At 44.4% G+C, this 13,725-nt stretch overlaps 1 protein-coding gene across 2 annotated transcripts in view; it reads left to right on the top strand.

Moving 5' to 3' along the window:
• The first annotated feature begins 9,349 nt into the window (after positions 1 to 9,349).
• Positions 9,350 to 13,725, top strand: part of Mon2 (MON2 homolog, regulator of endosome-to-Golgi trafficking) — a 75,430-nt gene continuing 71,054 nt past the window's right edge. For both annotated transcript variants that reach the window (XM_059245760.1, XM_059245761.1), the window contains exon 1: positions 9,350 to 9,642. In XM_059245760.1, coding sequence (XP_059101743.1) covers positions 9,532 to 9,642 — 111 coding nt within the window. In that variant the 5' untranslated portion in view covers positions 9,350 to 9,531. The remainder of the gene's footprint in view (positions 9,643 to 13,725) is intronic.

The following is a 13,725-nucleotide window of genomic DNA, read 5'->3' on the forward strand; positions in this document are numbered from 1 at the left end:
GTGTTGTCTGTTCACCCTTAACTGTGAGCCTCGTGAGCGGGAGAGATGGTTCAGTGGCTCCGAGCACTGGTTTCAGGCTAGGGAGGTGCCCCAGTGTGTTAAGGCATTTGCTGCCAAGCCTGGTGAGACCTGAGTTCAATCCCCAGGCCCCGCAGGGTAGGAGAGCACCAGCTCCTGCAAGCTGTCTTCTAACCTGCACAAGTGGGCTGTGGCTTGTACGCACATACAAACACATTCATAATAATAATAAATAAAAGGCTAAAAAAAGAAGAAAGAGCACTGGTTGCTCTTCCAGGAGACCGACTCAATTCCCAGCACCCACATAGTGATTCACAATCATCTGATCCCCACTTCAGTGGTAAATTCATCTTCATTATAGTGTCGTAGTTCAGTGTGTCTGTCGTCCTACACACACACACACACACACACACACACACACAAATGCACATTTATTTACATTTATTATAAGTGTAAATTTATATAAATGTACAAATAGGCCTTTGGACTCTTGTTAGCGTGCCTTTAGGTTAACTTTCTATAAATGTCTATGATTGGTGAATTAAAAGATAGTCCTGATTGAAGGTTTGGTGCTGATTCTAATTTTTAATTGTGGTTTGAAAATACATAACAAAAGCCGGGTGTGGTGGCAGCGGATCTCCGAGTTTGAGGCCTGACTGGTCTACATAGAGAACTCTGGGCCGGCTAGGCCTACAAAATGAGACCCTGGCTCAAAACGTAAACTCACAAGGGGTCTAGAGAAACGGCTCAGCAGTTAGGTGGATTGCTCTCGCAGAGGACCGAGAGGACCGACCGGAGGCTGGTTCCTAGGATCCATGTTGGGCACTTAACAACCCCCTCTAACTCTAACTCTAGGGAACATGGCATTCACACATAAATACTTCTTTTTAATGAATAACAAGATTCACTGTTCTAACCGGTGTATACAGTTTGGGTTATGAGTATGTTCACAGTGTTACACACACAGCTATCTAGAGTGTTTTTATCTCATAGAACTGTAACTCTATACCCATTGGACAATAACTCCCAATTCCCCCACCCCCACCCCCATTCTGTCCTATGGCCCTTACCATTACACTTCTGTCTATATACATGTGAACACTTCAGATATACCTTGCATAAGTGCACTCATGTTATATTGCCTCATTTATACTGGCTCACTGCATTGGCATCATGTCTTTGAGTTTCAGCCATATTACAGATAGCACATGATAGAATTCCTTCTCTATAAGACTATAATAATATTCCTTTGTATCTATTTGTGTCGCATTTTCCTGAAAATCTATTTGTGAATGGACATATGTGCTGCTTCAGCTGGCTGCTTTTGCTGATAATGCCTCATGACGTTATGCACACCTCTCCTCAGGGCCTTGCACGTAACTCATCAGGAAATATACCCAGAGCAGGACTGATGGGTCGAGCCTACGGTAGTTTTATTTTTAGCCTAGTTCGGTGGTGGGAGGCTTGCCTAGCAAGTGCAGAGCCTTGGGTTTGGTCTTCAGCTCAAAAACAGAACTAACAAACAAAAAGAACACCATCTTCACCTGCGTAGTGAGAGATCTCTGAAAGGAACTCCCAGGCTGCACACTTGGTGGCCGTGAACTGCTGTGTCTGCTGTAAATGTGACCCCTCTTTGGAGGCCTGTACAGAGAAGTGACCTCTATGGGGATACTGAGGCGCTGCTGGTCAATTTCCTGGACTGCCACACCTCCTATGCTGCCTTCATATCTTTGCCTCTTTGTTCTGGTTTATTGGTCCTTTGTTTGCTGTCCAAGAGAAGCACCACGTGATTACGTGCACAGTGGTCCGGGATGAAGATAGGAACTTATCCCACAAGTGTCTTGTGCTCATCGGTTTTAGTTATCTGGGCTGAGGAACACCAACTGAGAAAATGCCTCCATCAGATGACCTGGAGACAAGTCTGTGGGACATTTTCTTCATTAGTGCTTGACGTGGGGAGGGCTCAGCTCACTGTGAGTGGGCCACTTCTACGCATGAGATCCTGAGTCCTATAAGAAAGCAGGCTGTGCAAGCCATAGCGAGCAAGCCAGTAAGCAGCACCCCTCCATGGCCTCGGTATCAGCTCCTGCCTCCAGGTTCCTGTCTTGAGATCCTGCCCTGCCTTCCCTTCATAACAGACTAGGACTGTAAGCTGACATAAATCCTTTCCTCCCCAAGTTACTTTTAGTCACGGTGTTTTATCACTGCAATAGAAACCTAAGTAGGACATTGCCCTACCCTGTTTCTGGGCCAGGTTAAATAAACACGGCTTGTCTAAGAAGATATCATCATATGCCCTGATCAAATCGTGTCCTAAGTGGCTCCCTTACTTCCAAGATAACTGCCCAAGACTCTGCTGAGGTGAATAGACTCCAGGGCAATATATTGATAAGATCAACTCTTTGCCAGGCAAATAAATACTCCTGTCTTCTTTCTCTGGGTACGAAACCTTTCCTGTTGAGTCTCCTTATTCCTTCTAATGATTGCCTTTTGTGAATCACCCAGTCTCATGTACAAAGAAGCTAGCCACGCCTTTTCTAGAAACTGTTTTTGCAAAGTGACCGCCTCCAACTTTACCCTTGCTTAAATTCTGACTTTTGTCACTACTTTCGGATTTTGTAATTAAACAGTGTCTGGAAGAAGGGGGCCTCTGAAATTTTCCTTTGTTGCTTTGATATTTCTTACAGATGCACTCTAATGGTAGACAGACCTCCATTTCAGAGACAAAACTATTCACTCTCTCTTGGATCAGCAGTATGTCCTTCCCCCCCCCCCCCCCCCCCCCCGAGACAGGATTTCTCTGGGTAGCTTTGGAGCTTGTCCTGGAACTCGCTCTGTAGACCAGGCTGGTCTCGAACTCACAGGGATCCACCTGCCTCTGCCTCCTGAGTGCTGGGACTAAAGGCATGCGCCACCACCATCCAGCAGCAGTATGCCCTTTAAGGCATATGTTTTTGTGTATGCATGTTCCTGAAATGAAAATAATAAAAGAAGTGTTCCCTCTCTTTGGTCATGGGGCCAAATAATTCCTGAGAATAATATTTGTTCTCTGTAATGATTCCTGTTTATGACAGTAACAAGAAATCCACAGCACCCACAGAGCAATTTCCTTCAGAGGTGATGCTCCTGGTTTCCACCTTGAGTGCAGGAACACCTAACGCTGAAGGAGGTGAGTTCTGATTCCATGGATTCCCATGTCATGAGAGGCTAATTGTTGTGAATATGCCACTGTGTCATTAGGAACTGTCGTCGTTAAGAACTGCAGCACGGTCTGTGTGCTCAGAGCTCTGGGGCCTGGAGGGATCTGTCCACCTGAGCAAAAGGAACCACCCAATACCAGGATGAGGTCATATAGGCCGGGTGTGCCCAGGAAGAAGGAAGTCAGCAATGTGGAGTCTAGTCACACACACACACACACACACACACACACACACACACACACACACAGACACTGAAGTCTAGTTCAGAACTGGGGACTCAAAATTACATACAGAGGGGTGTGGAGAGATGCCTCAAGGGGCAAAAATGCTTCCTGAGCAAGAATGAGGACCTGAGTTTGAATCCAAGCATCTGCTTTTAAAAAGCCAGGCATGGCTTCTGTGCCTGTAACCCCAGGTTACAGGGAGAGGGCGACCAGAAGATTCCAGGAGCCGGTTGGCCAGACAGCCTAGCCAAAATGGCAAGTTTCAGGTTCCGTGAGAGGTCCTGACTCAAGAGAATTAGGTGGAGAGAGACAGTGCAGGTCACCAAACATCCTCCTATGGTCTCCAAACACATGTTCATGGGACCACATATTTACCCACACATGTGAGCGCGCGCGCACACGCACACATGCACACAACTCCCACACACAAACACATTATATTTTTTGTCAAAACATATTTGGCACCCTAGGGTTTTGCTTTCTTTTTTTTCTTCTTTCTCCTTTTTGTTTTGTTTTTGAGACACGTCTCATTATGTAGCCTTGGCTGTCCCGAAGTTCACTGTGTAGACCAGGCTGGCCTCAAACTCATAGACATCTGCCTCTCTCTGCTCCCTGGCTGCTGGGATGTGAAAGGTGTGTGCCAGCCTGCCCAGTTTAATAATCTTCCTTTCTTTCAATTACTCTTTTAGATATAAAACTGACGACAGGACAGTGCATAAGTATGGGCAATCAGACACTTATTCCCGAGAACTCACTTTTAGGCGGCATCTTACCTAACTGGGGCCACTTCCAGACAGGCAGTGTTAGGACGAGAAAGCTGGCTGGAGAGATGGCTCAGTAGTTAAGAGCACTTGCTGCTCTTGCACAAAACCTGGGTTCACTTCCCAGCACCCACATGATGGCACATAGCCATCCACAACTCCAATTCCAGGGGATCTGATGCTCTCTTCTGACATGATGCACATACGTACATACAGGGAAAACACTCACACAGATAAAATACAGTAAGTAAATCTTTAAATATTAAAAAAAAATAGAGAAAGCTAATTTTTTCTGAAATGTAGCTTGGCACCAACAGAGACTAGAAGATGAGCAAAACTTGCCTTGAATGGATTTTAAATTATTAGAATACAATTCTGCGGTTATATTTGTCTTTGGCAAAAGAGAAGGCAGGTGATCAGGGTTTTTATGTTCAGATGTTCACGTCATTACATTGAGAACCCACATTGCAAGGGATTTTCAAGACTTGCTATTCCCAGGTGTCTGTAGCCCCAAATCTCTACAAATTTGTTCTTTTTTCTTTCTTTTTTTTAAATTTATTTTTCATCCCGGCATGATCAGACTCCAGACAACCTGGGAATTGAACCCGGTTCCTCTGGAACATCAGTCAGTACTCTTAACCACTGAGCCATCTCTCTCCTCAGTCTCTACACATTTGTAAGATGGGTTTCAGGGGAAATTTCTTTATTTATTATCCTTGACTAAAAAGAAGCTTACTTTTCTATGCTATGTCCTAACTCACAATATCTGTTTGCCTTTGAATGTACTGAACGCGACACTATAAAAAAAGCTCAATATGTTTGGATAGTATAGCCAGAAAATTCAATGAAATTCCTCATGTGTTTGGAAACATATTAGCCAAAGAATTAAGGTCCCTCACTCCAAAGAATGGGAGTTTACTTTGGTATATAGATGACCCTATTCACAGTCTCATAAAATTAGAATTTGATAAAAGAACTATTCAAGTTTTGTTTCTGAACGTTTCAGGACAATACGCATCTTCACAGAAAACTCAAATATCTCCCAAAAGGTAAAATATTTAGGACATACACTAACTCTAGTTAGCAGGCTCTAGAGTCTAGGTCAGTGGTTTTCAACCTTCCTAATGCTTCAACCCTTTAATACGGTTCTTCATGGTGTGCTGACCCCCAACCATAAAATTATTTCGTTGCTACTTCATACCTGTAATTTTGCTACTATTATAAGTTGTAAATACTTGATATGTAAGATATCTGATATGTGACCCCCATGACCCCCCAGGAGTCATGACTCACAGGTTGAGATCCACTAGTCTAGATTAATGGACTTTGGCCTCTGGAAGAAAGGAAGCCCTCTCAAATATAAGACCATGTGCTCGTTAAAAGACTCGCCAATTGATGCTCTGTAAGGAAGCCCAATAAACTTATTAGTTCTCCAGAGTGGGATCTACTTTGGTGGAATTGTGCCTTAGTTTGTGGTTGGAGCCTTAAAGTAGGGGGTAGACATTGCTTCTGTCTCCTCTTGGGAAGGACTTTTAGCAACAGCTTGACATGACGACTTTCAGAGATAGCTACGTATCTGTTGTTGTTGTTGTTGTTTCATTTCCCTAGTGCTAAGTTTAAGAATATATTTGAGTGAGGCTGTGTTACCACAGGGGAGTTGAGGACAAATGATTCGCTCATGTCTAAATATCCTTAACTATCACATTCTGGGCTGTGTAACTGTGATGGATGAGCTAGCCTGCCTAGTCAAAGTGATGTCTGGAAGTTATGTACAGGACCAGTACAGTTCTGTGTATATAAGCAGGTAATAGCTGAAGAAGATTCCAGAATGTCTGACGTCATGTATTGCAGAAGGCATGAATATTTGGATGGTTTAGAAGCTTGTACTTCCATCTCTCCGCTGATATTATATTCTTGTGTTTATCTCATAATCTCAATGTGCAAACTCAAGTAGTGTCTATGGCGTAACACGTCTGTTAATCTGCAATGTCCATTGGTATTTGTCAACGTGGGGTTTTATGGGTAATACAAGTAGGGTAGTGGTAATTGAGACTGTTGCTGTGAATACGATCACTGAGAGAATAAATTGAAGAGTGCAGAGAATGGAATTCTGGGAAACACCAGTATCTAAGATGTAGGTGGGGGAAAAAAGCGCATTAATGATGTTCAAATCTGAAGAATTGAACAAATAGAAAATTAAGTTGGGTAATAATTGAATTGTATGCTGTCCTTTGGTCAAGACAGATGTTTCAGAATGACAGTAGACAGGTTTCTCTGTTAAAGGTGAGTGCTTCCTCACTGTGAAACAGATTAAAGTCCAGGGACTAGTGGCAGCTAGTGGGTGCTTGGGGAGGGGTGTCATTTTCTTCAGTGATGTACCTACGGGAAAGTAGCCTATGCTCATACAGGCAATCTTAAGTTCAGACACACACACACACACACACACACACACACACACACGCTATGAAAATTAGAGAGAACTTCTTGGGAAAACGTTTCAGCAGAGGGAGAAAGTTTCAGCAGAGGGAGAACGAATGAGAGACTCAGTCAGGGTAATGGGGACAGAAATGACTAAAACTTACTACACACTTGTATGAAACTGTCAAAGAATAAATAATTAAAATAAAATATTCGTAAAAGCATTCAGGAAAAAAGGTGGACTTCCTATTTTCAATGAGATGAGTGAATATAAATTAAAAAAAAACCCCACCTCACTGATAATTATTTTTGGAAGTCAATGAAAAACTTTGTCTGAGTGACTACCACTAACGAGTCTTTATTTAGCTCTGGATAGGCAGAGGCAGATGGATCTTTGTGAGTCGGAGGCCAGCCTCGTCAACATGGTGAGTTCCAGAATAGCCAGAGCTACATAGTGAGGCTCTGTCTCAAAGAAAAACCAAAAATTGCAATTTGATTTCCTCAACTCTACAGAGATGTTAAAGATGAAAGAAAATCATTTTCAGTCAATTGTGCCAAAGCTATTCATAATACAACCTCAGACCCTTGTGTTAGAATCTGTGTTAGTGGTTCAGGTCCTAGATCATTTCAGAAAAGTTCCTGGTCCCTCAAGAGTCGTGTGTCATGGATTTCATCTGAGTGAGTTCCTCTTTCTCTCCAGACACTGAGACTTTGAAACACAAAGCTTATACTGTGAAGCTGCTAAACTTCTCCCATGTTGTACAATGGACACAAAAGATGAAAACTAGTATCCTGGGAGTTCTCCACTTCTACCCCATCTGCCAACTCTCTCCTCCTGCCGATGCAGAAACAAAGCTCTCACCTCAAAGAGAGTTAAGACCTAGTTTGTTCTGAAGCCAGATGTAAATGACCAAGACCAGGAACATAGATGCTTGCCCCAAATACCATGATCCAACATAGCAGAATTTTCATAAAGATTTATAGTAACAAAGCAAAGAAAGTCATAAATCATGGTATTAAAAAAAATGCATTGGTGCAGTGGTTCTCAACCTTCCTGTCGCCGTGACCCTTTAACACAGTTCCTCAAATTGTGGTGAAACCCCCCCCCCATAACATTATTTTCATTGCCACTTTATAACTGTTATTCTGCTACTATTATGAATCACAATGTAAATATCTGTTTTCTGATGGTCTTAGGTGACCCCTAGGAAAGGGGTCGCAATCCAGAGGTCGAGAACAGCTTCATTAGTGGCAACGTTAGGTAAGTGAGTTACAGCAAAGAGGAAAGCTTCTGTTACTCGCCTCAGTCACTGGCTGATAGTGATCACCTGTGGGTTGCTGGAAGTTAGGAATCTGGTGGCACATTCCAAAAAAGGTTTCGCTTGATAGTCAAGTCACAAGGATGTTCGGTCAAACACAGGGATGACAACAAATGGCTGTTGGGGGTGTGTGTGTGTTGGAGGGGGTGTGGGGGGGAGATAATCAAGATAATTTGGTTCCGGACCGGCAACATTCCAGTTCCTCACAACCAAGGAGTTCCAGTCAGTCAGTTTTATAATCCTTAACACAGACACAGCTTCCTTCTCTTCCAATTTCAATCCACACAAACTGGCTTTGCTCATCAGAACAACAACCCGAAATTATTTTTGCTTCCTGCTTATTTTGCAACGGAGAAATGTCTTGGGTAAAAAAAAATAGACAAACTTGGATCTTTTGAAAAAGCACACAGTAGCTTTTGCCTTATATTTATTTGGCACTATCATGTACCAATGACCGTATATAGTGTACCAGGCATCATTCTAGGCGATGGAGACACACCAAGAAATAAGGGGGCAAACAACAGAAACAAAGCAAAATAAAACACATAAAAGGGAAGTCCAACTTGCTTGAAACTGTCGGCGAAGAAAAACAAGTGTGTGTGTGTGTGTGTGTGTGTGTGTGTGTGTGTGTGTGTGTGTGTGTGTGATCTTGTCTCGTAACAGATAAGGGGAAAAAGGGGACTCCTCCGCAGTTAAATGAACCAAAGGCGCTTTGTACAACTCCACAGGTCCTCAGGGAAAAAGGTCAGAGCAAGACGTTGATTTGTGTTACAAGACGGGGAGATCCAGGGCGGCAGAAGTGAGTGAGGGACAAGATAAATTCATTCAAAATGCAGCAAATATTTATAAGCAGGAGAGAATGGAACACAAACATACGCAGAGAGACCCCCCCACACCCCGAAGAGGAGCATCCCCAGCTCTCTCCAGGTTACCCCCAGCCAGGGCAGAGGAAGCAGGACGCGCCTGCGCAGCCGTGCCGGCCACCTGCGTGGACGCCGGGGGGCGGGGTCCTGGCTCCCCAGCTGGAGCTGGTCCAGGCTCCCGGGCTCGGCCCCGCCCCCTCCAGCGGCTCGCCTCGGGATTGGCCCGGGCGGGGGCGGGGCCCGGAGCCCGGAAGTGCGGCTGACGTGTCCGGGGCCGCGCTCGGAATTGTGGGCGACTCGGCTAATGGCGTCGGCGAGTCTGGGCAGCCGGGGAGGGCATCGCTGACGCTTCTGGCCAGCTCGGCCGGTGACGCCCGCCGTGGCCGGGCCCCGCGGCGGCGGGAGGGACCTGCCCTCCTGGTGGGCTCCCGAGCCGGTGCCGGTGGAGCCTCGCGGGGCGGCACGGCGGCGGCGGCGGCGGCCGGATCTCGGCGAGCAGCCGTCGGTGGTGCGGGGCGGCGGAGGCGGCGGGGGGAAGCTGTCGGGCACGCCTCGGGGGCGCAGCCCAGGCCCGGCCGTGCGCCCGCCGAGCCCTGGGCTCGGGCTGCTGCGGAAGGCTGAGGGGCCGCCGGCTCGCTGCCCGCCTCCCCGGGAGCTGACAGTGCCAGCTAGCTTGGTCGTGCGGTTCCCTGATCGCCTAGGACCTGGGGGGTGGGAGGGTTGGAACCATGTCCGGCACCAACAGCCCCGAGGCTGTGAAGAAGCTGCTGGAGAACATGCAGAGCGACTTGCGGGCCTTGTCACTAGAATGCAAGAAGAAATTCCCACCTGTCAAGGAGGTATGCTTCAGACAACGTCAGGGGCAAACGCAAGCGAGCGAGCGCTCCCGGGTCCTATCAGACCCGTTGCTCCATTCCCTCCCAGCCCTATGCCTAATTTCCATTCCGCCAGCAGGTTTCAGTCGGTGATTGTTTGACCAATGAATGTGCTTTACAAGTTTCCTTTGAGAGTTCTAAGGGGATGCGATCTCTTCCTTTCTCCTGTCTTGTTTATTTCGGAATGAAGTTCCTGGAGTGAGCCGATTTGGTGAATTGAGTCAGGTGTATGGCTGCTAAAAATTAGAATCCGCCACTGTGGCGGAATCTGTACTCCACACGTACATGTACATAATGTGTGTTTATCACTCACTGGGAAACATTTCCTTCTTGACTGTTTTTCAGCTTAACTCTCTGTCTTAATAAACTAGAGCACATAATTTACCGCAAATGGTCAAGGCCTGCAGTAACTGTCTTAGGCCGTCTACAAGCAATATTCTAGTGGGAAGCTTTGGTTTGGATTAAAAACAAATGCACCTGAATATAGCTTCTTGGGTCCTTGAGTTTTGTTTTTGTTTTGTTTTGTTTTGTTTTGTTTTTTCAGCTGTAGAATAGAGTTAAAATGTGCTTTTATAAGATTATGGGAGGCCAGGCGTGGTGACCGAACTTTTCTTCCCAGCACTCAGAGACAAGCGGATCTCTGTGAGTTAGAGAGAGGACACCAGGACAGCCAGGGCTACTTAAAGAGACCTTGACTTAAAAAACCAAAATGATGATGACGATGATGGAAAATCCTCAAAAGAGTATCAGTAAAAAAAAGCTCAGCTTAAAATATGCTTATAAAATTTTCCAAATACTGAATTGAAAATTTTAATTTAATCACTATTTAATTCAGCCATCCCTGACCTTTTTTTCCTCTTAAGATTTTCGTTGAAATGTTTTAAAAACTGTGTCCTTTCACATTTTTGAAATAATGGAGTTTAAGGGGCTGGAGAGCTAGCTCAGCGGTTAAGAGCACTTGTTGCTCTTCCAGAGGTCCTGGGTTGAACTCTCAGCACTGACATGGTGGCTCACAACCATCTGTAATTCCAGTTTCAAGGGATCCAACCCCCTCTTCTGGCCTCTGAAGACACCAGGCATACACATGGTACACACACATACCATATAGGCAAATCGCTCATATACATAAGACAATAATGAATTGTTGCTCACATCTTAGATGGTCTTTTAATAAAAAACCTGGAGCCAGATGTCAGGGTGAAAATCGAAAGATCAGAGAATCAGAGCAGTAAGCCACTAGTTCTTACCTCTACAAAATCCTCAGCCTAAAGAGAATGAGTTCCTGTTTGCTCATGCCTTATATACCTCTCTCTGCTCAGACATTCCTGGGATTAAAGGCATGTATGCTTCCCAGTACTGGGATTAAAGGTGTGTGCCACCACTGCCTGACTTCTGTGTCTAATCTAGTGGCTGGCTCTGTCCTCTGATCCTCAGGCAAGTTTATTAGGGTACACAATATGTCACCACAATGAATAAATCTAAAAAAAATTAAAAAATAAGAAATAATGTAGCTCAATGATGCTGTAAAAGTAGTTAATTTTTATTCCTAGTGAATATTGCTTAGCATACCTGCAGTTTAACATACTATTTACTATTAAAAATTACCAAGTGAGTTCATATTTTTCCACTTAAAACTATATTTATCCTTATTATAAAAAGTTTTATAATTAGAACTTGACTGGTAAAGTTTATAATTTAGACTTCTAAGGAATCTTTAACTTTTCTGCAAGTGACTTACAGAACCTGTCTTCAACAAATTCCAGTTTCTTTAATGAGCTGCTACTCAGAATAAAGACCAGATGTATCACTTTGAGGAAGATACTATGTTTTATTCCAGATAACCACTAATTAGCTTTGGTGTTTATTTCTTTGTTGTTTCTATATCATTTGTCTGTTGAAAGTTATAGCAAGTAATTTTAAAGAATTAGGGTGTTTTACCAGGTGTTATGGGTCACACCTGTAATTCCAGCACCCAGGGAGATGGGAATGAGTTTGAGGCCAAACTAGAGGCTATGGAGTGAGATCCTGTTGAGACATCTCCTCCCCTGGACACACACACACACACACACACACACACACACACACACACACACACACAAGACGGGGTTGCGGGGGAGGGAGAGAGGAAGAGAATTTTTAATGTAAAAAATTTTCTTGTTTTGAAAACATCAAATCCTAATTTATTAAGAACTGTGACTTACTGGGCAGTGGTGGTGCACACCTTTAATCCCAGCACTTGGGAGGCAGAGGTAGGCGGATCTCTATGAATTTGAGGCCAGCCTTGTCTACAGAGTGAGTTCCAGGACAGGCTCCAGAGCTACCCAGAGAAACCCTGTCTCAAAAAAACAAACAAACAAAAAAAGGACTGTGATTCCTCTGTGTTGTAGGCCTCTGGGTTACCCTAAGAATTTAGCTGCTACATACTGTGGTATTTTTATTGGAAAAAAACACTCAAAGTTCCAACATGTAACTTACAAAGTTCTGGAACTCACTCCATTCCTAATCCCGGCACTTTGATTGATTAATTTTTATTTAATCACTGGCCAGAGAGCTCCACAGTAATTGCTCCTAGCCTTTACAGTAATGGCAAGAATCATTGTGACTGTCACTAATAGTGATCTTGTCTCTGGTTCATGTTCCATAAGGATATGCTGAGTGAGAATTCTTACTTGGTTAAGGGCACTGCTGCCCTTCCAGAGGCCCAGGCTTGATTCCCAGCACCCATGATGACCCTGAGCTCTCTGTAGCTCTAATTCAAGGAGACCGGATGCCCTCTCTGGCCTTCCCCAGCACCAGGCACACGAGATGCACACACAGACAGACCGGATTGTCTGTCAGGCCTGCTGATAAGCACCTTTACTACGAAGCCGTCTTTAGGCTTCTCTCTGTACTGGCATAGACTTGGTAAAGCATAAATGACAAGCCGTGTTTCCAGGCCGTGTGCTTTCAAGCTTTCTGCTATTCGTTGGCACTCTGGCTAAGGCTTGTGTCTAAACCAGAGGTTGGTTCCCTGGGGCATAGTTCTCCAGTGCAGAGTTTTTGTTCTGTGTCAGTTGGTGGCTGCTAAGACCCAGTGACAGAATGCCTTTTATTGCCATGGGAGGGTTTTATGTGTGTTTGTTCTTTTGTTTGGGATCTGAGGCTGAGGTCTTGGCTCTCTGGGTGGATTTCGACTTCATTTTCAGGACCATTCACAGTGAAGAATGGAGGTTGGATAATGTAGCCATGCTTGGCTGTGAGCTGTTTTGGTGTAGTATTTTTAGTGCACTGCTATTTCCCCCTTGGTAGGTGTTCTTTCTCTCCTAAGTATAATAGAATAAATTCATGCTTTATATATTGAAATACATAAGAATAGAGACAAGTGCTTAAGTATTTGCATTATGCTGATTACTTCATGGCACTGTGCTTTGATGACATAGGAATAAAAGACACTGTCTATGACTTAAAATCATCTTGAGTCCTTTTTCTCTCTCTTCTGTGAGATAGCTTATTGTTAACCAAGTCCAAAGTAGATTGTGCTAATAGTTAAAGTCTAGAGCAATTATTAGTCTAGTAAGTGCAAAACATGGCAAAAGCAAGCAGAAATAGAAACTACCTTTATTTTTGTGAAGTTAACTGGATTAAATAAAATATAACCTTTACAACATACCACTTTAAATATTTTATAGCTCAGCACACCCAGACTCTAGCATTTAGAAGGCCGAGGCAGGAGAATCTCAAGTTCAACACCAGACTGAGCTACATCACAAGATTCCATCTCAGAAGAAAAAGGAGCCAGGTGTAGTGTAACCACAGCACTTGGGAGGCAGAGGCAGGCAGTTCTGTGTTTGAGGCCAGTCTGCTCTACAGTTTCAGGCCAGCCTGGGCTATATATCAAGACACTGTCTCAAAGAAAAAAGAAGAGAATAAAATAAATCAGTACTTCATTTTACACATGAGGAGGTTCAGAGGGGCTCAGTAAGATAGTAGAGCTGGGATGTGGAGGGACTGGATGTGATTCCATGTGTACCCATCTCTAAACCCCCTCTCCCCATCACAGCACCCCAC

This window comes from Peromyscus eremicus, chromosome 18 (genome assembly GCF_949786415.1).
Source record: "Peromyscus eremicus chromosome 18, PerEre_H2_v1, whole genome shotgun sequence".
Lineage (NCBI taxonomy): Eukaryota > Metazoa > Chordata > Mammalia > Rodentia > Cricetidae > Peromyscus > Peromyscus eremicus.